Source organism: Carlito syrichta, unplaced genomic scaffold (assembly GCF_000164805.1).
Source record: "Carlito syrichta isolate Samal-C Ts95f unplaced genomic scaffold, Tarsius_syrichta-2.0.1 Scaffold185600, whole genome shotgun sequence".
Classification (NCBI taxonomy): Eukaryota; Metazoa; Chordata; class Mammalia; order Primates; family Tarsiidae; genus Carlito; species Carlito syrichta.
The window spans coordinates 40,794-63,809 of NW_007129696.1; the positions used below are offsets into that span (position 1 = coordinate 40,794).

Consider the following 23,016-nt stretch of genomic DNA (forward strand, 5'->3'; position numbering starts at 1 on the left):
AAAAAAAAAAAAAAGATTGCCAGAATGAACACTTAAAATGCACACTTAGAATGAACTTTGTTTTATACACCTGAATAAAACTAAAATTTTTAAAAAATAAAAATATTATTACTTGGAAGGCTGAGGCGGAAGGATCGCCGGAGCCCAGCAGGTTGAGCCTGCGGTGGCTGGGAGCGGCCACTGCACTCCATTCTGGGTGACCGAGTGAGACTCCAACTCAAAAAAAAAAATTAGCCATGCATGGTGGTATGGGTCTGTAGTCCTAGCTACTTAGAAGACTGAGGCCAGGAGAGTCACTTGAGTCCAAGAGGTTGAGGCTTGCACTGAGCCATGATAATGCCAATGCACTCCAGCCTGGATGACAGAGCACGACCCTGTTTTCTTTTCTTTTTTTTTTTAAAGGGACATGATTTTTTAATAAACATTTTTATGCCATTAATAAGGTTGAACTTTTAATATTCAGGCAGGTGCTGTAAAGGATTATATTAAGATGATGCTTCAGAACGAATCACTTAAATTTCTGGTTTTTGCCCACCATTTAAGCATGCTCCAAGCTTGCACAGAAGCAGTCATCGAAAACAAGGTATGTTGTCATTTTTCTATAAAATACTTTGTAGAATACAGATTTTTACTATACTAATTATCAATTGTAGTCTCATAATTGAGGGGGGTTTTATTGCTTTCTTTAGATGATGGTATAAAAATTATTTTATACTTTTCTTGAAAAACATACCAATATTACTATAATGATGATGATGTATTATTAAATTGTCTCTTTTTTTTTTTACCAGTCTTATAATTTTCTGCTGATCAAGTTATCTGGATTGATTAAAGATATGCTGCCATGATAGGCTATAATGTGAATTTCAGTTCCTGGCTATACCATTTGGGAGTGGTATAGATAGTTAAAAATTAAAATTTTTATTTACCTTCATGGCAGCCCTTGAATGTGGATAACATAGAGGAGAATGAAAAAAATGAATGCAGCCACTTTTAATGCCAAACTGTAATCGTACCTTTTTAAACTTCCAGGTTGGGTACAATGTCTCATACCTGTAATCCCAGCACTTTAGGAAGCCCAGGCTGGAGGAATGCTTGAGGATAGGAGTTCAAGACCAGCCTGGGCAACATAGCAAAACCCCATCTCTACAAAAAGAAAAAATTAGCAGAGCATGATTGTAGTCCTAGTTACTCAGGCCACTGAGTTGAGAGAATCACTGGAGCTCAGGAGTTCAAGGCTGCAGGGAGCTGTGATTTTGCCACTGCACTCCAGCCTGGGCTGCGGAGCCAGATCTTACCTCTAAAAAAACAAAAACTTCCAGGCAATATAATCTATGGCAAATGATTGTTAAGATTTAGTATAGATGGATTTTAAACACATGGCCCATATAAGTATGAGGTTAGCTCCACCAAATTAGTTGGCCTCGCTGCATTTTCTTAAGTCCACCTTGATTTCCAATAGGCCTGTCAGTGACAGCATCTACTATTTTTTTCTGTCAAAGTCTAAAACTCAGTATACATTGTTTAAGCATTAGTTAGCATGTTCATTAAGATTACCAAAGAAATAATTCTACTGTTTCCTTCTTAGAAAGGTTTATGATAACATAATACAATAAAGTGCTATACATTAAAAGAGGCTTTCTTATTGGTTATCATATAGTATTTGAAAAATGCCCTCTAAGAGTTACTTAATCTTTTAAATTTAAATGATTAAGCAATAAAATTAGATTCATAATATTTTCTTATTCTCATTCCATTATACCTTAAAACTACTAGAATCTATTCTATAGTATAAGCAGTCTGTTGCTTTTTCCCCACATCTGTTTTTCTGGTGTGTTTAGAATCCCATTTAGCTTTATTAGACATGTAGGTATTTTCTCCCCAAATCTCCCTACTCTGACAATGTATTTTCTTTCTTTTATAAGACACTCAGAGTATTTTGTAATCTTTCTTAATGAACATTAAGTGGATCACTGGTCAATATACCTTTGCTTTGTAATGACAAAAAGGTAGTAAGAGACATTCTGAATAATGATTAGTTTGAATATTCTCTCATAAAAGTGAATATGTATATGTCCCAACTATTTAAAACTATTTTACTTTCTGTAAAAGTACATATATGAATGAGACTATTTGAAATTTAGGTCTTATATTTGTTTTTAGAAGTTTAATAAGGAGTTATTTCTAGCTATTCTAATATACACTGATTTCTCCCTTTTCTCAACTCAAATCATTCTTAAAGACAACACTGTTCGGTTTAACATTTAATGTTTCCCTATTTTTTTTTTTTTTTTTTTTTTGAGTTGGGGTCTCACTCTGTCACCTAGGCTGAAGTGCAATGGCACACTCAGAGCCAGTCCAGTGTCGACCAGCTGGGCTCCAGCAATCCTTCCTCCTCAGCCTTCCAAGTTCCTGGAACTACAGGCGCACACTACAACGCCCAGCTAATTTTTGATTTATTGTAGACACAAGGTCTCGCCAAGTTGCCCGGCTGGTCTTGAAACCATGCGCTCAAACAGTCCACTTGTCTTGGCCTCCTAAAATGGTGGGATTACAGGCTGAGCCACCGAGCCCAGCCTGTTTCCCTGCTTTTTAAAGATGTGTATGGGTAACTCAGTTCCCCACCTCAATGGAAATGATATCGCATTTTTCTTTTAAGTTTAATAATGTGGAAAAAGACAACTCCCAGGGTAGATTAAAAAGTGGTATTTTGGGGCATCCCCCTCAGGTCTCCTCCCACTGTGGGAGCTTGTCTGTCCTCTCAGTAAATTCTGCTTTATCAAAAAAAAAAGTTATATTTTATCAACCCAATATTTGGGATCTTTTGGAAATAAATATACTGCTTTTCATGCATCTTTAGTATATGGGCAGAATCATCTTTCTCCTTTCTCACATGTCTGGCTTTAGTTTTACTTTGAAATTAGTGATCCTATAACCTTAAAGTTAGTCTGATCTATTGTTTAAAGTTTGCATATTAATTTACATAGAATTTTACTGAAGACAACATTAGCTGAATTCAAAAAAGATTTATGGAGCTCCTGATATATACAAGGCATTGCCCTTGGCATGATGGGATAAAGATGAATTAGACATAGACTCTACCCTCAAGGAGCTTAAAAGATTTAAAAATAAGAAATTGTTATAATATAAGAAGCTATTAGAAACTTGTCTAAGATTCTTCGTGTATAGCATTTACCAATGTCATCTTAACCAATTTCCATTTTTTATGTCACCATAAAAATAAGCTATAAAATAAATGAAATGAGATGATTACATACGGGCTTATCCCAATTTTGCCATTTCCTTTGTTGATGCTAGACTCGTTACATTAGGATAGATGGAAGTGTTCCATCTTCAGAAAGAATACATCTGGTTAATCAGTTTCAAAAGGATCCTGATACTCGTGTGGCTATTCTAAGCATTCAGGCTGCTGGCCAGGTAAGAAATTTCTGCTCTAAATTTGATAATAAAATGTCTTTGAAGTAATATTAAAATCATTAACCATAATTTTATAAACTTGTAACTGTATCTAGATGTCTAGTGTAATAACTATTCACCCCCAACATCTTTGACTCAAATCTTCCTAAATTTTCAAGGAAAGAATTCCCAGGAATATAATTTGATTGCATTATTTTCACATGATTTTTTTCCCTTTGAATTTGCATAGACTTTTCTCATACCTTTTTTTATAGCCCTTATTTTGCTTGTTTGTGTTGCATCAGGATCTGTGTGTGAGCCAAGGTGACTTGAGGGAAAGAACTCTTTTTGTCTCAGGACCTTTTAATGGAGTGTCCCCAGTTTGTCCCTTAGGATTAAGCTTGGCTGTAAGTAAATGAAAATTCAGATTAAGGGTGACTTAAGTACACAAAGTTTCGTTCTCTCATGTATACAGTCCAACCTAGCACAGTGGTTCCCCAAAGTCCTGAGGACCCACGCCCCTTCTGGCTTTCTACTTTACCATTCCTATTAAGTATCTCTGACATAAGAGGGCTGCTAGAGCTTCCCCATCGTATCTATAGTCCAGGCAGCTACCTAGAGAAATGCACACTTCATCTCATTGGTCTGCAGTGCCATGGCCTCACTTAACTTTGAGGGAAGTTGAGAAGAGTAGTCTTTATTTCAGGTAGCACACTAAAAATCAAGGGTCATGTTACAAAGGAATAAGAGAAGAATAGATATTAGGGAAAACAATGGCAATCTCTGCCACACTATGTAAGAAACGATCTTTCTGGACTTTCTTCCTGCTAACATCCTAAAATATTTGGATACAGATGTCTAAGCCAGGATATTTAATATAGAGAAAATTAATTAATTAATTGAAAATTAATAAAAATTAATACTGCTATGTGACCAACTTAATATATACCAAAGACCTCCTTTTACCCAGCTAACTGATGTATATAAAATTGTATATAGAGAGAAACTCCATGAAGATGAAAAAGTTGTAGAACTCACTAGGAGTTCTACCCAAAAGGGGGGTTGTTTTAATACTTCCCTCAAGTTGAATTGAGCTTCCAATAATCTGAGTTTCATATCTGTTAAGATAAACATTTCAGCCATAGAGAATGTCATCAAAAAAAAAAAGTAGATAGACCTGTTATCCCAGCACTTTTGGAGGCTGAGGCAGGAGGATCGCTTGAGGCCAGGAGTTCAAGACCAGCTGAACAATACAGTGAGACCTCGTCTCTACAAAAAATTAGCTGGGCATGGTGGTACGCACCTGTAGTTCCAGCTACTGGGGAGACTGAGGCAGAAGAATCGCCTGAGCCTAGGAAGTCGAGGCTGAGGTGAACCATGATCGTGCCTGCACTCCAGCTTGGGTAACAGAGTGAGACTCTGACTCCAAAAAAAAAAAAAAATTTACTTAAAATTAGAAATGGAGCACTCAAAGCAGGGGAAGGTGATAAGTAGCAGAAATCTAGATAGGAGAGTCTAGGATTTTTTGAAATTTAAAAGAATGTAATTTAAAAATAAAAACTTTTGAAATTAAGAATATACAACACACAATTTATTCAAGAATGTTCCTGAAGACTTTATATAATTCAAGACTCATACTTGTCTACTAACTTGACTACTCTCTTCATAGTAATAAAGAAAAGTAGAAAGTTCTTTGTTCTTGGTGCTGTGAATCTTACATTATAGTTTAGCAGCTTCTTAGTGTAAGTGTTGATCTTGCCAGCTTATTTTCCCTTTATGCTTATATATTCAAATGATGCTTTTTACAAACTTAAAGATGTCTCTCTTTAAACACTGCTTGTTTTTTATAGTTTTATTTCTAATATTTTGTGGCATTTTTGTTCCTAAATAACAGCATAGTTTAGCATCATGGTTGTTTGATTCTGTTCATGTTTTTATTACCTCTAACTTCTTTTCCAGAATGATTGATTTTCAGTGAATTTTTCAGCTTGAGAACTAGTGCCACCATTTAATTAATGCTAATATGACTGTGTTATATGACATAAAAATATTTTAAGTTAAAATAACTTATTAAAATAATAGCATAGCAGTCACCAAGGTCACTCACTTATGGAAAGTTCCAGGGCATATGAATAACAGCATGGATTAGATGATACTCACAAAAGATGGTAAATATTTCTGTCAGCCATCTATGTCATTTACTACTATATGACAATAGCATAAGCATAGTTCACATTTCATTCAGCCTCCCAATTTTAAAGTCAGGCATTCTTGTCAGATTTTTACTTTTAGGATACTTACATTATTCACATATTGATTATTAAACAAGACTTAGTTAATATATTTTATGTCACACTACTTAAAATTCATGAAAGTAGCTGGGTATGGTGCATACATCTGTAATCCTAGCACTTTGGGAGGCCAAGGCACATGGATTGCTTGAGCCCAGGAGTTCAAGACCACTCTGAGCAGGATAGCAAGACCTTGTCTCTACAGAAATTAAAAAATTAGCTGGACGTGGTGGCATGCGCCTGTAGTCCCAGCTACTTTGGAAGCCGAGGCAGGAGGATCACCTGGGCCCAGGAGGTTGTGACTGCAGCAAGCTGTGATCATGCCACTCCACTGCAGCCTGGGTGACAGAGCAAGACCCCAACTCCAAAAAATCAAAATAAAAAAATTCATGAACATGCAATTGCACACACACACAAAATGCAATTGCATTATATATGTTGAGACGTAAGACAGTAAACTTTCAGGATGTAACATGAGAAATTTCACAGAAAGAAAACAGTATGTCCAGAAACATGATTTTCTTGCTGTGTAGCATGACAATATGAATTCAGTGAAGAGGATGTCAATGCTCTCTGCCTAGTTGCTATGGATACCATGTGTTAGAAATTATATTCTCATTTATAATGTATTTTATTAGATTTTCCAGTGGTACTGTGAATCCAGTCTTCATCAAAGGATAAAGTGATTTAGATTATATGATTCCATCAAGTTGACTTTTAAGATATTAAAATACTTTAAAAAAATTTTTTTAGCTCATCTGGCTGTGTTGCATTAAACAGTCTTCATTTGCCTTTCATGAATTAAATCTTCTTAATTTGACCTAAAGTGAATGACTAATTCATTTTTAAAGTCCTTCAGTATTCTTTTCTCCATTTAACATGTTCAGAAAGTCTTTATTATACGTGGCTCTGTGTTAAATTCTCAATTTATTTGTATCTCAGTTTCTTTGCTTTATTTCACTTAGGGATTAACATTTACTGCAGCAAGTCATGTTGTATTTGCTGAATTGTATTGGGACCCTGGACATATAAAACAAGCAGAAGACCGTGCTCACCGAATTGGACAGTGCAGTTCTGTGAATATTCACTACCTTATTGCAAATGGGACTCTAGATACCCTCATGTGGGGAATATTGAATCGAAAGGTAAAACTTGGATTTAAACCAAATTAGCAACTTATGATCCATAGCCTATGTGAGTTAAGATGCTAAGTTTTAGTGTTTACAGTCAAAGGATACTTAAGTACACCACGACAATGGTGATAATAGTGACTGAGTTCAGAAAAGGCTACAGTTAGTGGTGCCCTACTCACTATGCTCTGTAATAAAGAAAGGCATGAATTTCCATGTATTCCTTTTATCATCCAAGCCCTTCTACTGCTGTAGAGGCTAGACAAATAGGGTCAGCTATCAAGGAAACATAATGTTTCAAGCCCCTTTGTGTAACCTAAAATAAACTCTTTCCAGAAAGATTCCTGAGTTCTCAACTAATTCCAGACAGAGGACAGACTACCTAGATTCTAGAAAGTGTAGGAATGATATTGCTTGCTTTGTCCTCTTAGTTGTCTCTTCTCCCCAACCTTGAGGGATGTTTACAGAAGGACTTGACTAAAGATTAGATGATTTCTGTTTTAGTCAGTTTGGGTTGCTATGACAAAGTATCAGACTGGGTGGCTTATAAACAATAGAAATTTATTTCTCACACTCGAGGCTGGAAGACCAAGATTAGGGTGCCAGCATAGTGGCATTCTGATTAGGCCCTCTTTCAAGTTGCAGACTGCTGACTTCTCATTGTATCTTCATGATGGAAAGAGAGCATGAGATCCTCTTTGGGGGACCCCTTTTGCAAGGGTCTAAGTCCATTTATGAGGGCTCCATCTTAATGACCTAATCACCTCCCAAAGGACTCACTTGCTAATACCATCACACTGGGAGTTAGGATTTTAAACTATGAATTTTTAGAGGGACACGGACATTCAGACCATTGCACTGTTTTTCAGTGCAGTGTTTTTCAAGCACTGAGTGTAGACATTCCAAATGGCCCATCATATGTAGGTTAAATTTCAGAGCATATATAACATTAGAATAAAAATTTTTATGAAAAAAGCAAATAGTCTAATTTCTCAAATTAGACCTTTTTCTCATTAAGCCTGGAATCACTGACTTGGTAATTTGGTTCTAATTTTGGATAACTGTTGCTATGGTTTAAATGTTTCCTTTGTAACTCGCGTTGAAACTTGATCCCTAATATGGCAATATTGAAAGATAAGGCCATTAAGAAGTGATTAGGTCTTGCCTTTTTAGACATTTGTGTGTTAAAATAAAAAAACAAGTGACTGGGTCATGAGGGATCTGCCCTCATGAGTGGATTAATTTATTTGTGGATTAATGGGTTATCATGGGAGTGGCGCTGGTGGCTTTCTGGGAAGACAAAGAGAGACTTGAGCTATCAGGCTTAACCTCCTCGCTGTGGGATGCCCTGTGCTGCCTCAGAACTCTGCAGAGTCCCCACCAGCAAGAAGGCCCTTGCCCGATGTGGCCTCTTGACCTTGGCTTGTCTGCCTCCATAACTGTAAGACATGAGTATCTTTTCTTTATAAATTACCCAGTTTTAGGTATTCTTTTATAAGCAACAGAAAATGGACTAAGACCACGATATGTTGGAACAATAAAGTTTTCTTAGTGGATAGCTTGTGATTTAACTGCAGAATCAAGTTACTGCTTAGTGAATGTTAACTGTGAGGCGAACTGTTGTAAAATTCATGTGCTTTTCATCTTATAGGCTCAGGTAACAGGGTCTACACTGAATGGTAGGAAGGAAAAAATTCAGGCTGAGGAAGGTGATAAGGAAAAATGGGATTTCCTGCAGTTTGCTGAAGCTTGGACTCCAAATGAAAGTTCTGAAGAGCTAACAACAGAAGCTTTGTTCACGCATGTAAGATTATGTAATTGCTCTTTTCATTTTTTTTTTTTTTACTATTCTAAAATTTTATCAAATAGTTTTAGATAGCAGCTCTCAATTACTTATGCTATTAAAGGAGACTTTTCATAAAGCTGGAAACTTCTTAGAACCAAACTTAACATTGATACAAAGAGGCTACTACAATAACTTGTATTTTCCATCAGTTTCAGCTCTCATTTTTTAACTTAGATAAATAAGCTGAATAGAATCTAACCTTCAGAAGAAAATATAGAAGGCTATCTTTATTACCCTGTGGATAGGGAAGGGCATATTAAATTTGCCTAAAAATGCACAAATAATAATAAAGAAAAAGATTAAGACATTTGACTATATAAAAATCAAAAACTTTTGTCATATAAAATGCATCATAAATAAGTATCGAATTCAGTAAAGATATTTGCATTTCAGTGTCCAAAGTATATAAAGAATTTATATAACTCAATCAGTAAAGTGCAAACAAGTCAACAGAAAAATAGGCAAAGAATATGAACATCAGAAGAGACCTGAATAGCCAATAAATATGAAATGAAACTCTGCCTCACTAAAATAAGCAAATTGTAAGGATACTTTTTCCCTTTTACAATTAATAAGTAATCTGTGGTAATACTTCCAGATCATGTGACCAACCGGTTCCCAAAACCTTTCACTCAGTGGTTTTAGCATTCATTGATGACCTTTGCCTGAGTCAACTTTGAAATAGTAGTTTTTCTAACTCCATTATTGCTTCTATATTTACTAGCTGGTATTTTTCTGTAAAGAAGAAATTTACTTCCCCCCTTTAAAAAATGTCACTATGGGCCAGGCATGGTGCCTCTCGCCTATAATCCTAGCACCTTGAGAGGCAGAGATAGGAGGAATACTTGAACCCAGGAGTTTGAGACCAGCCTGCACGAGACCTCATCTCTAAAAGAGTCAAAATTCTCTACACGCACCTGTAGACCCAACTGCTCAGGAGGCTGAGGTGCAAGAATTATCTGAGCCCAACAGATTGCAGTGAATTGTGATCATGCTACTGCACTCCATCCTGGGTGATGGAGTGAGACCTTGACTAAAAAAATATATGTAACTAAAATAAAAAATAAGTAACTGTAAATTTGGGGATTTTAAAAATTATTATTATTATTTAATGAGTTTTAATAAAGGATTATGATCTTTTTTAGGCTTAAACCTGGCTAGTGAAAACTACTTTAAACTGGCTCTAAAAAAAAAAAAAAAAAACATAATTATCTAAATGCTTCCATGCTTTCTGACAAACAACATATTGCAGGTTTACCTAGAGTTTTCTTTGCCCCAGACCTAGAACTGACCATTTCTTTAAGGAGAACTAGTTCCCTTTATTGTAAAATGATACTTAGACATTAGGATTTTTTTAATTGCTCTGGGCTATCATTGCATCTATGCTCTTTTCAGTATATAGCCCAAATGTCTATCAGTAGAAGGATGAATCCATAAATTGTCATATTATAAGCTACTATTTGGAAGTTAACATGAATGAATTAGATTTATATGTATTCACATGACCAGATTTTGAAAACATAATGTTGCTTTATAAATGCATAATGTACCTATGCACAAACACACACACCCATATGCATACAAGTTTATTCTATTTTTATGAGTACATATATATGTAATAAAACATATAAATGCAAACTGGAAAAATATATATTTAAATTTATAAAAATGTATTACCTCTGGGAAAAGAAATGAGTCTGGGACAAAGTAAAAATGTGACAGCAACTTCAGCAATAATGTTTTATTACTTTTATTTTGAAATTATGAGATTTTATATGACAAATAATTACAATGTTGATATTTGTAAATTTTGAATGGTGGGTATATGGATGTTATGTGTTCACTATACAGTACTGTATCTTAATTCTACCCAGTCTCACCTTCAACAAATGCTATTTGGAGGCTACATATAAACAAAAAATAATATATTAGAGAAGTTTATAATTCATATTATCTGCTCCTTCCTAGGCTTTTGAGGCATTATGGGTGAGAGTTACAGAGAGTTTAATTTTAATTTTCCAAATAACTAAAAGGAAATTATAGGAATAAAATCAAAGTCTTTTCCCCATAATACAAAATTAAGATTTTCATGTAAAACTTAATTCCATAAAAATCCATTATTTTATGTGGAATCATATTACATTTTTAATTATCTTATTTGTAGTTCTAGTACATTTTTTTCCTAGAATACTAGAATGCCATTCTTTAAAATACTGCTAAAAATTAGATAATTTCTAGGATTTTTTTAAATTAAAAAATTAACTGGGGTCGGTGGCTCAGCCTGTAATCCTGTGCCTTGGGAGGCCGAGGTGAGTGAATTGCCTGAGCCCATGAGTTCAAGACCCGCCTGGGCAACTTGGTGAGCCCTCATATCTACAATAAATCAAAAAAATTAGCTGGGTGTGGTAGCACGCGCCTGTAGTTCCAGCTACTTGGAAGGCTGAGGTGGAAGGATCACCGGAGCCCAGCAGGTCAAGGCTGCAGTGCCGGGAGCATGCCACTGCACTCCAGTCCGGGCAACAGAGTGAGACTCCAACTCAAAAAAAAAAATTTTTTTAAATTGGCTTCTTTTTAACAATGTTTATGAAATTATATTTTGGGAAACAAAAAAATCAAGAGAATGCCTAGTTATTTTTAAAACTATGATTTGTGGATGTTCTTGTTCTAAAATTTCCTATCAAACTATGTTTAAGAGTTCATTTCTTTTTTTTTTTTCTTTTGAGTTGGAGTATCACTCTGTTGCCCAGACTGGAGTGCAGTGGCACGCTCCCGGCCACCGCAGCCTCGACCTGCTGGGCTCAGGCAATCCTTCTGCCTCAGCCTTCCAGGTAGCTAGAACTACAGGCATGTGCTACCACACCCAACTGGTTTTTGTTTTATTGTGGAGACGAGGTCTCCCCAAGTTGCCCGGGTGGGTCTTGAACCTGCAGGCTCAGGCAATCCACTCGCCTCGGCCTCCCAAAGCGCTGGGATTATGAACTGAGCCACCGAGCCCGGCCAAGAGTTCATTTCTAAGATAGATGTTAACACTTTTAAAATATATCCTTCCACATGTGTACAAGTTTATTTGTAAAAGTTTGTATGGGGAAAAATATATACCTGTGTACAAGTATAAAAAAAAAATCATCCATACCAAATCTTACTCTCTTGAGTTAGTTGTGTGTCTTTTGTGTTTTACTGTTATCCTGCGGATTTTCCAGTGTGTGTCTTCATACACACATAGTTTGATATAAATTAGAATCTTGTAATATAGGAATCCTTTGTTTTAATTTGTTTTGCTTTGTTGGTATTTGTTTGCTTGTTGTTTGACCAGCATGGGAAATGTGTTTTGACGGACTGTAAGTGGGCATGACCTCTCACCACTCTTATCTACAGCCTCATGCATTTTTTAAAATGTTCAATTCATTGAAAGGTCCTAAGGAAATTTAGACTACTGATAAACATATTTTTCTTCTAAATGTTGCCAGAATTTTAGCATTTCCAATGGGAATTTTTCTATTTATACTAATATCTTTCTGGTCCTTTAAAAAAGTCTATTAAAAAACATTTCCAACATTTAACATTTTTAGGATACTTTCAATTTTGTCAATTAAACTTTGCCAGATTAACCAAACTTGCCATTTTTTAAATCAAAATCTGTTTAAGTAAAATGTTTGTAGCAGTTATAATTGATTGATTTTTAACAGCTTGTGGCTATTTCTGTAGTGTCAGCATTTTAAGGAATGTTCGTTTCATCTCTGTCCCAGTTCCCTGCTGCTGCAGCTGGAGGGAGCTGGACCAAGGAAGAGAGGTACCTGCCACTGTGGGAAGAACAGATTGCATATGTTAGTCAGCACATAACTCAGCCCAGCCTGTCAACCCCAGAGGAGGGGAGACTGACAGACGCAGAGGAGGAGACCACTAGCAGAGAGTGAGCCTGGAGGGCAAGAGACGATAGACTAAGGGCAGGAAGAGTTAGCACCCTGTTTCCTCCTACCATAGTCTTCTTAACCCTGCCAATCTATCACATTCAAAATGCTGTGGCCCCATAAGTGATTTTTAGAAAACCAGTGAATTTGTTAAATTTGGCACATTGATCTTCAGTGAACTGGATTTCAGAGGAATTGACTGGCATATTGGTTACTGGCAGATACTTCACTTGGTCAAATTGTCAAATTTGGCAGTTTGTCAAATTGGTTTTCTGTGAATTGACCTAAAGTCTAAGATTAGTGTGATATGGTTTCTGGTAATGAGAAGACCTGTGGTTAGGAAGAAGAGAAATAGAATGAGAAAATATTTTCCTAGATAAAAGTTTTATTAGTTTTGGGATCTCCTGTCTTCTTTCTCCCCTGGTGCTCATTGCCATTCACAATAATATTGTCTTTTCTTCTTTCCTCTCTTAATAAAAATTCTCTGTCTGCTGTACAGCTCAGCTATTAGGATTTTTTAAAAATACGTGGAGCCAGGGATGGTTCTCCACCAGTGTACACCAGTACAATTGTACTAATTGTTAAAATATCAAAGTATTGGGAATGGTTGGCAAATAACCATTCTTCAGTTCTCATTATGCTCCCTCCATGATCCAGCAGCACATGGACTCTGCCTCAATATCTAGGACTCTGTTTCAATCCATCATGTGCTCCTGCTATACTTGTGCTTAAATAATGCCCTACATGAAACTAATCCACACAAAAGTTTGAATCACAATTCTTTACCCATCCTAGATATATTTACATGTTTAAAATAAATTATGGCGCGGTGGCTTAAGCCTGTAATTCCATTTGGGAGGCCAAGGCAAGAGGATTGCCGTAGCTCATGGGTTTGAGACCAGCCTGGGCAACATGGTGAGAACTCATCTCTAAAATAAATTAAAAAATTAGCCAGGCATGGTAGTGCGCGCTGTAGTCCAAGCTACTTGGAAGGTTGAGGCGAAAGGATCACCAGAGCCCAGCGGGTCGATACTGGGGTGGCCATGAGTGTGCCACTGCACTCCAGCCTGGGTGACGGAGTGAGACTCCAACTGAAAAAAAGAAAAAAGAAATTACAGTACTTGTTAACCCAAATTAAACTAAAATTGAAGTTCAACTCAAGTGAAAAGAAAAAAAACTCCACCACCATGAGGAAGGGTACTTTTGTACAGCCCTTGGCCACCATAGGCAAGCAGTCCTGTTTGGGAGTCCATTGCCAGGGTCACCACCTCAGATGTGGTCAGTCCAATTTCTACTGCTTCTTCCTGCCTTCTGCATCTGAATACATGATTTCTAAGTACTCGTTTGGTTTTGAGGTACTTTGATTTCCCTTCAATGACTTTCATTATGTGATAGTGTAGATGGTCTCCAGATGAAAGGAAAGAAAGGTATGGATATTAGTGTATATTATTTCCAAGCAATGAAAGACTGTCTCTGAATAAAGTAGGTTGAGTGGAGTATCCAAATAAGGAGCCTCCCTGTCTCTCTAGTTTTCATTTTGCTGCCGTCATCAAAGGCGTATCCCTTCCTTTAACTGTAGCTGTGGGTCCTGGGAAGCTTCCCTTAACTTGGGCCCTACCCTTAACCTCTATAGGGTCTTTTTAAAATCCTCTTTTGCTCATTTATTCATTAATGGATAATCAGCAACATTATTTATGTAGCCATTTGAGTCCCTAGATTACTAAATGCCTTCTAAGTCCCCTTTCATCCATTATATATAAACTGTAAAGTATCCTAAGATAAACTTGGTGCATAAATGATTCATAGGTGAGCGAAAAAAAAGGACTCTAATTTAGTTGGGTAATGAGTCCAACTTCTGCTTAGGACGTGTCTGCTTTCTGCTTGGCTTCTCTTCTTCTAATCTCAGTAAGCCAGAGCTGTTTCCATCTCATTACTTTAGACAGTAGTTATGTTTCCGTTTTGAAATAGATCTCTAGAATATTCCCAAATTCAGCCAGAACCACGACTCCCCTTCATTTCTTGCTCACTCTTGCTTCAGTTCACACTGCAGTCAGTCTCTGCTTTCCCTTAGCAGTTATTTTCATCTTGTGTCAATGTCCCCCAGTGCTCCTTGCCCTCATTAGCCTTTCCCTGGTTGCCTGCCTTCCTTGCTGTCCTCTGTGCTGGCATTGTTGACCTGGCTCACAGCACTGCCTTTTCTCTATCACAGCCATCCTTAAGTCCCCTTGTCTGCTATCTCCCAGGGCTTCCGGAGCATCCTTCACCCAAAGCAAATTTACATTTCCAACACCTGCATTTGTATTAAAAATATATAGGATGAGCCGGGCTCGGTGGCTCAGCCTGTAATCCCGCGCCTTTGGGAGGCTGAGGTGAGTGGATTGCCGGAGCCCGCGGGTTCGAGACCCGCCTGGGCAGCGAGCCCTCATCTCTACAATAAATCAAAAAATCAGCTGGGCGTGGTAGCGCCTGCCTGTAATTTCAGCTACTCGGAAAGCTGAGGCGGAAGGATTGCCAGAGCCCAGCAGGTGAGGCTGCAGTGGCCACTGCACTCCAGTCCGGGCGACCGAGTGAGACTCCAACTCAAAAAAAAAAAAAAAAAAAAAAAATATATATATATATATATGATGATTGCTGGTCTGCTGCAGAAAGCTGTAGGTAGTTAAGACAGAGAGTTCTTCAGCATAACAATGAAATTTAAAAATATGCCCTCAAAATTCAAGAACAAACTACATTTTTTATTACATGCCAACATTGTATGAAATGTTTGTTTTGTTGTGGGCTAAGAAGTATACATAAAAAATTGTCTGATACATATAAAAATAACCTTTTTTCCTACATATTATCTAGTTGAACAAATAATAACAAAAAGAAAGTTGACCACAGGAGCTGTGGTATTTAGGAAGTCTAAATCTCTCTTGTCCAAATTCTTTCTGAATATGGTAAAGGATCGTTTCTTGGAGCAAATACATCTTAAATTTGTATATTTATTTAGTGTTTACTTTAGAAATTCAAACCACTCTGTAATTATTATGCAGTAGCCTGCATAATAGCCTAATTATAAGGATAAGAGGGTAGCTTCATTGTTCTAGATAGATACTTACAAATATCTCTCTCATAGTTTATGTCACATTGTTATGAGACATTTGTCTTATTTATCTTTATGACTTCAATATACCCAATAATAATAATTAACATGTATCGAGTGGTTATTCCATGCAGCCACTGTGCTAAGCTCTTAACATTCATGATCTTATTTAACCTCAGAGCAACACCATGAGGCAGATACTGTTACCATGCTCCACTAAAGCTCAGAAAGTTTAAGTAATCTGCCTACGTTCATACAACTGTCGTAGGAATCTTTTGTGAGGATAGTCAGGACACCGAGGCTCCTTTGCCAGGAAGCAGCATTTATTCATGCTGGCATTGGTTCTGCGGATTCTCATCCAAGGGCTGAGCTCCGAACTGCTGTGTGGCACTGGCTTATATACCTTTTTAACTTTCCCTTTACATTGTAACACCCTTTGTCCCCCTTACATGGCAACACTTTTGATGTTATACATTTGATTGGTCACTTCATAGCTAAGGGCTACAGTTAGCCCTACTTGTCACATATTGATTGGTTTTTCACAGTCTTCTTATTTATATGTCCTATTTGTCGATTGGTCCACAGAGTTATGTTTCTGATTGGTTCCTGCCAAAAGTTTAAACATATAGCCCACCAAAGTAAAAGCCTGCGAAAGAGGTAGCACAAAGAAGCAGAAAGTAATTTATTTCCCTTTTTGTAGTTTACAAGGGCCCCTGCCTCACAACCAGTAAGTGGCAGAGCTGGAGTTTGATCCCAGGCTTTTCTGCTCCCAAGTCTGTTCTCATAACTTTGCCAAGCTATACAAGATGCATTAAAGTTAGCACATTATGGGTCCTCAATAAATTATGGGGAATGAATACAACATTGAAACATTTCTATTTAGTTTAGCTGGTGTTAATGTGATGTATACTACACACAGGGCATTCAAAGCTCATTCGTTATGTAAGCATTTATTAAGATTATATGAAATGCAAGTCAAAATCACAATGAGATACCACTTTACACCTACTAGGGTGATTAAAATAAAAAAGACAGACAAGTATTAACAGTGATGTAGAGAAACTGGAACACTCATATTTTGCTGGTCAGAATGTAAAATGTTACAGCCATCTTGTAAAACAATCTGGCACTTCCTCAAAATGTTAAACATATAGTTAACCATATGACCCAGCAATTTTACTCCTAAGGGAATTGAAAACATCTGTCCACACAAAAACTTGTACTTGGATGTCATAGCAGCATAATGTATAATAGCCAAAATGTCAGACCAGTCCAAATGCTCCTAAATTGATGAATGGATAACCAAAATGTGGTTTATTCATACAGTGGAATATTATTTGCCCTTAAAAAATAATGAAGTATTGATGCATGCTGCAACGTGGATGAACACTTATGCTAAGTGGAGGAAGCCAGACACAAAGTCCACTTACTATCACTCCTTTTATATGAATTGAATAGAATAGGTAAATCCATAGAAACACAGAGTACATTAGCAGTTGCCAGGGGTTTCAGGAATAGAAGAACAGAAAGTGACTGCTGTTGATGTTGGGTAGGGTGCGATATGAGGCTCCATGAGTTCTTGGTTTCGCTACAAAAAATTTCAGAGCAAATCCAAAATATAGTTAAAGAAAGAATTTAATAGAAAGGAAGAGGCATGTTAAAGGAAGGTGAGGGTGCCCTAAGAAGAAGGGCACATGTTTGTCTTTGACAAGAAGCTTTATATAATTTATGATTAAGCAAGCCATGAGCTAATTGGGGTGGGCTATAGCTATCTGGTCATGAGTTTTGATTGCCATTTCTTAACATTCTAAGGTCACAAGGACCTTCTAAATAATGAAAGTTATTGCCTAACTAAATTTGAGATTTTTTTGGTTTTCAGTTTTTTTTTTTGTTTTCTTTTTTAAGAACATCAAGTCTGTCTTTGGGGTAACTCCCTATTATTTCTATAATTTACTAAATGGGTAGATTCACATTCCAGCCCACAAGGTAGTCACGTTTATGTATGCCTGGTTGACCGGGTGAAGATTGTGTACTGGTAAGAAAGATGTCGGAATGCTTACCCTGTTTTAATTTAGACCTGCTTACAAGAAACCTATCTATCTAGAACCTATCTATCTATGTCTAAACTGCTCTGGCTAATCTGCCTCACTGTCAAGAAGAAAATTTTAACAAATTGAGTTTTAAAGATCTGATTGATTTTTACTGGTAATTCATGAACTGGACAGCATCTCCTTCATAAAATAGGAAGCATGAGCCCAGTGATTCAAGGCTGTGATAAGCTATGATTGCGCCACTACATTTCAGCCTAGGCAACAGAGTGAGAACCTGTCTCTAAAAAAAGAAAAGAAAACAGGAAGGCGCTTCTCTAAGCTAAGCAGAGAGGATGGGCTTTATAAGGAGAAAAAGTAGAAACAAAAAACAGATTGATCGTTTCAAAGTTATTTTCCTGGTATGGGTTAAAGCAGAGGAGACTTCCTTATGCTGGCTCAGGTTGACTGGACCCCTTTTGATTGGTGCTGTTAATTTCCTGGGTTTTTTTTTTTTTTTCTGTAGAAACATATCTGTGTTTAAGTTCAGTTTGATTAAATGGCATCTAGCACAAGTTACTCCATTCTGATTTGGTCTGGTCTTTTAGGACCTGGTTCAAGAGCTCAGTCCAAAACAATGGCTTCCCATAAGTTTTCTTTAACACTACCTAATGGATACGGGGGTTTCTTTTTGAGGGTGATGAAAGTGTTCTACAGTTAAACAGTAGTTTTGTATGCTAAATTTTTAGGATGCAAAAATAAGGAAAACAGCTAACTTTCCTTTGAAACTTACTCTTTAGTTGGGAGAAACAGTTGTAAAAAAATAATTTTAATGCAATATTATAAATTTGAAAAGAGAAATACATAAACCAGGTTCTGGGAACATAGGACAGAATAAATAACTACCTGGGACATTTGGGAAAGTTTCTCTTAGGAACCTTCTAAGATGGATTATAAAGGATGAGTTCTAAGGCAGTAGACCATATTTCAGGCAGAGAGAACACCAAAAGCATGCATAAAAACACAGTGATATGAACAAATAATTTGTCTGGGGATAGGAAGTCTATACAAATGTGTGAGCTTAAGGCACACGAGAAGTGAGTGAAGGAAAGGAAGCCTAAAACTTTGGCACTAACCAGATGGAGGGGAGCTCACACATGCCATGCCAAGAAGTGTGACTTTATTCTGGAGCTGAGTAGTGTCATCAGAAGTTTTTAAGCAGATGAGTTGCACGGTCAGATTTCTGTTTTCAAAAGATAATCCTTGTGGTAGTGTGGGAAAAGAATGGAAAGACGACAAGTTCTTGGAGGCAGTGGTATTTGGGAACTGGATTACAGTCATATGCTACACAATGACATTTCGGTCACTAGCATGCAGTTAAATAAGGAAAGGACAATACTGGTCCCATAAGGTGATAATGGAGCTGGAAAATTCTTATCGCCTAGTGATACACTAGCTGTGGTAACATGTACGGCAGTGCACTACCTCTTGTATGTTTATATATGTTTAGCTACACAAATACTATCATTCTGTTAGAATTGCCTACAGTATTCAGTACAGTCCTATGCTGCACAGGTTTGTAGCCTAGGACCAATAGGCTACACTATATAGCCTAGGTATGTAGTGGGCTATACCATCTAGGTGTGTGTAAATACACACTGTGATGCTCACACAACAATGAGATCATTTAATGACACATTTCTCAGAACATGTCTCTGTTATTAAGTGACACTTGACTGTATTTCTGCCCACCTTCCTATCCAGTTTCAGCCTATGGTGAAGGGATTGCTTTCTCTCCTCTTCATCATGGGTTTTTCTCCTCCTGATTTGCTAGAGTTCAAGAACTTGGTTGGGCTACAGTTTGATGTGGGTGGGTTACCATTCCCCACAGAGGCATGTCTCTTCTGTGCTTGCTATCTCCACTGGGAGCACAGAGAAAGAGCCTACCTTAGCAGACCAACCACCTCCTCTGCTGCTAGATTCGGGGTGGCAAGCAGGAAGTCCCATTATGGTCTTGTGTTCTAGCTGGATTCTTTATAGGTCTATTAATAAAGCCGGTCCTTTTTTTTTTTTTTTTTAATTCATGAGGGTATTAGTATGCATAGAGCTCCTTTGTCAGGAGGATTGGGGGCACTACACCTACCCTGAACTTCTAATGGCAGTAGTAATAATAGAGAGGGAAAAAACACCAAACATTCAGAGGGAGAATCAACAAAATGAGGCCTGGGTAGAATCCTATCTAATAGCAGCATGTGCAGAAAGAGCAGAAGGGATTGAAGTAGGCATTTAAGGGAAACAACATAGCCACTAGCATGCAGTTAGATAAGGAAAGGACAATTGAAGCAATGGAAGGAGATCCAGTTTAGTCTAAAGCAGGAGGTTCCATGCAGAGGACTTAATAGTTAATTTGAGTTAGTAGTAAGGAGCTGTAAGATTGATGATAGAAGAGTTCACTAGGAACATCTTAGCTCTGAGGTGCCTCGAAACATCAACTGATGTCCAAGAGGCGTTTAGAGGTCAGGCCTAGAGCTTAGAAGAGAAATTATGGCACATAGGCACACACTCAACATCAGTTGATTAACCCTCTGAATTGCATTCTAGTGATCCATACATTATATTGTATTAATATTATATATTTGTTAATATAATATTTTGCTATAAATTATAATTGTCCTCTTAGAAAAGATAGCTGTCCCCAAAGACATTTGTATATACTACCTTTGATGTCATTGTTAAAAATAAGTTATAACATTTTCTTTTTCTTTCTTTTTTTTGAGTTAGACTCTCACTCTGTCACCCAGGCTGGAGTGCAGCGGCACACTCACAGCTACTGCAGCCTCAACCTGCTGGGTTCAGGGAATCCATCTGTCTCAACTTCCCAAGAAACTGGAACTACAGGCGTGTACCACCATGCCTGGCTAATTTTTTTATTTTGTGTAGAGATGAGGTCTCGCCAAGTTACCTGGGCTGGTAATCAAACCCCTCAACTCAGGCGATCCTCTCGCCTTCACCTCCCAAAATGCTGGGATTACAGGCGTGAGCCACCAAGCCTGGCCAAGTAATAGCATTTTCATTTTGACACTTCAGTTTTTTTAAAAACCAGAGTGGTGTTTTGTTTTGAATGTTTTGTTTTCTCTATGCCTGCAGAGAAAAACTAGTTGTACCTAAGAGTGAATCACTGTCAAAGTTTTATTCAACTATATAGGAATGAACATTTTGAAAAAATCTTTTTAAAAAATTAGTTTTTTTCTTTTTTTTGGTATAATTTAATTCCATCTTTCTGTTAGATGATTAAAACCCTACTTCTGTCACTCTATATCCTTTGAAAACAGACTTTTTGGCTTGTTGACAAATGTTAGTGAGGGCTCTTTAGTTCCAGTTCCAGTCATCAATCGTATGTGGTTTAGGAGACCAGCGTGATGTCCCAGTCACCCATTTGTAAAACAGGTTTATTTTAAGTCTTTTAGGAACAAGAGCCGAATGACATGAGGCAGTAATGGCTCCTGCCAGAGCTGCCCTTTGATCAGAGTCTATTAAACTTGACATCAGTGCTTTTGTTGGTGGCCTGTGCTTCCCTGGAATAGCACCAGGCTTTGAAGTGCTTTATTGTTTTTTATGAGTTTTACTCGAATTTTCCCCGTCTCCTTCAGTTCTAATAACTGACTTTTAATCCTATCATCATGGCCAGGGGATTTGTCTCTAAATACCAGTAGTTTACCATGGCGCAAACAGAGCAAATAGATTAGGTCCCTGAACATTTCAGATAAAAACATGCATTTTGCCATCTTAAGCATTTTGCAGTTTTTATTCCCAGCATTTCTTACCAAAAGCAATATTTTTCTTTTGTTTTTCAAAAACAATATTGAACAAAAGACAGGAACACAATAACTGAGTATTAGCTGTATAACTGAAGGGAGGAATATGTTCTTCTATCTTCCACATTCCATATGATATGGGTATGCTTGTATAACTATATTTTTCTCATAAGCCTTGTGGTAAAAAATGACTATAGGCTTAGATCAATAATCCTGTTAGAAATACCTACGTTTAAGTTCCTTATTTAACACATATTAAAAAGATAATTTAATAAAGTTACTAATTTATAAGGACAATCATAATGAGTTAAGATTTCTGCCAATAATTTGTTACTATGATATATTTTTTCTTTTTTTTTTTTTGAGTTGGAGTCACTCTGTTGTCTAGGCTGGAGTGTAGTGGCACACTCATAGCCACCCCAGCGTCGACCTGCTGGGCTCCAGTGATCCTTTCTTTTCCGCCTTCCAAGTAGCCAGAACTACAGGCATGCACTACCACGCCCAGCTAATTTTTTTTTTTTTTAATTTTAGAGACGAGGTCTCGCCAAGTTTCCCAAGCTGGTCTTGAACCCGTGTGCTCAGGCAATCCACTCACCTCAGCCTCCCAAAGTGCTGGGATTACAGACTGAGCCACTGAACCCGGTTGATATATTTTCTAAATGCAAGAATGTAGTTGCAAGAGACAAAAGACTTTTTAGCTTAATCTTGCTATTAGGTAACAATGCCTTGCTAGGCCCTAAAAATATTTTGTTATTCTGTGTTCATGCCTATCTTTACCACTAAGAAATGCTGATACCAATAAAAAGTCATTCATTTTTAAAATATCACCCTGCCAGCATGTGGTAAGCACTAAATATTTAGATATTTGTATGGCTGTTATAGTTTGAAGATTCTGGTCTATTTTGGTAATACTGATAATGCTTACTCCTGCCTCCGAGGAGGAGGGAGTCATATTATTGATAACTCCGTCATTTTTAGAAAACATGCATTTGTTTTTGGAGCATTCTGCTTGCAGTTGTTTCTTATTGCTGTTTCTCATATGCTTTAATCAGTTAATCTTCTGACAGTTGTAGAGTGTCACCAACTTGACTAAAAGAGGACGCATTACAACAAATTAACTTAATAAAAAATGGATAAAAGTCATTAGAAGCATCTTACAGCTATAGAAATTTCGAATTTATATTTGGTATCTGTGTCTACAAATCAGTATCTTGTAAAAAGGCCCCTTTCTCATTTTATTAATAAGATGCATTCTTAACACCTGCTAAAATCTCCATGGGGAGATTGATAGTGATATCTCTCTGTCTCAAAACATTAAGGGGAGTGTCTTGTGTTTTAAATTGGCCTATGTGACATTTGAGTCCTGCCAGTACAATAATTTTATAGCCATTAGAATCCATGTGCTTTCTTCTACTCATCAACACTTTCCCTCATTTTGACTGTATAACACTCCATATCATTTGCTCTCTTATGAGAAACTATCCAGGGTCCAGTTAC

General features: G+C 37.1%; 1 protein-coding gene across 1 annotated transcript in view; it reads left to right on the top strand.

The window, feature by feature from the left end:
* Positions 1 to 23,016, top strand: part of ZRANB3 (zinc finger RANBP2-type containing 3) — an 86,425-nt gene that overhangs the window by 25,076 nt on the left and 38,333 nt on the right. The window contains exons 3-6 of the mRNA XM_008051524.2: positions 464 to 583; positions 3,319 to 3,438; positions 6,674 to 6,853; positions 8,490 to 8,642. Of these exons, the coding sequence (XP_008049715.2) occupies positions 464 to 583; positions 3,319 to 3,438; positions 6,674 to 6,853; positions 8,490 to 8,642 (573 nt within the window). The remainder of the gene's footprint in view (positions 1 to 463; positions 584 to 3,318; positions 3,439 to 6,673; positions 6,854 to 8,489; positions 8,643 to 23,016) is intronic.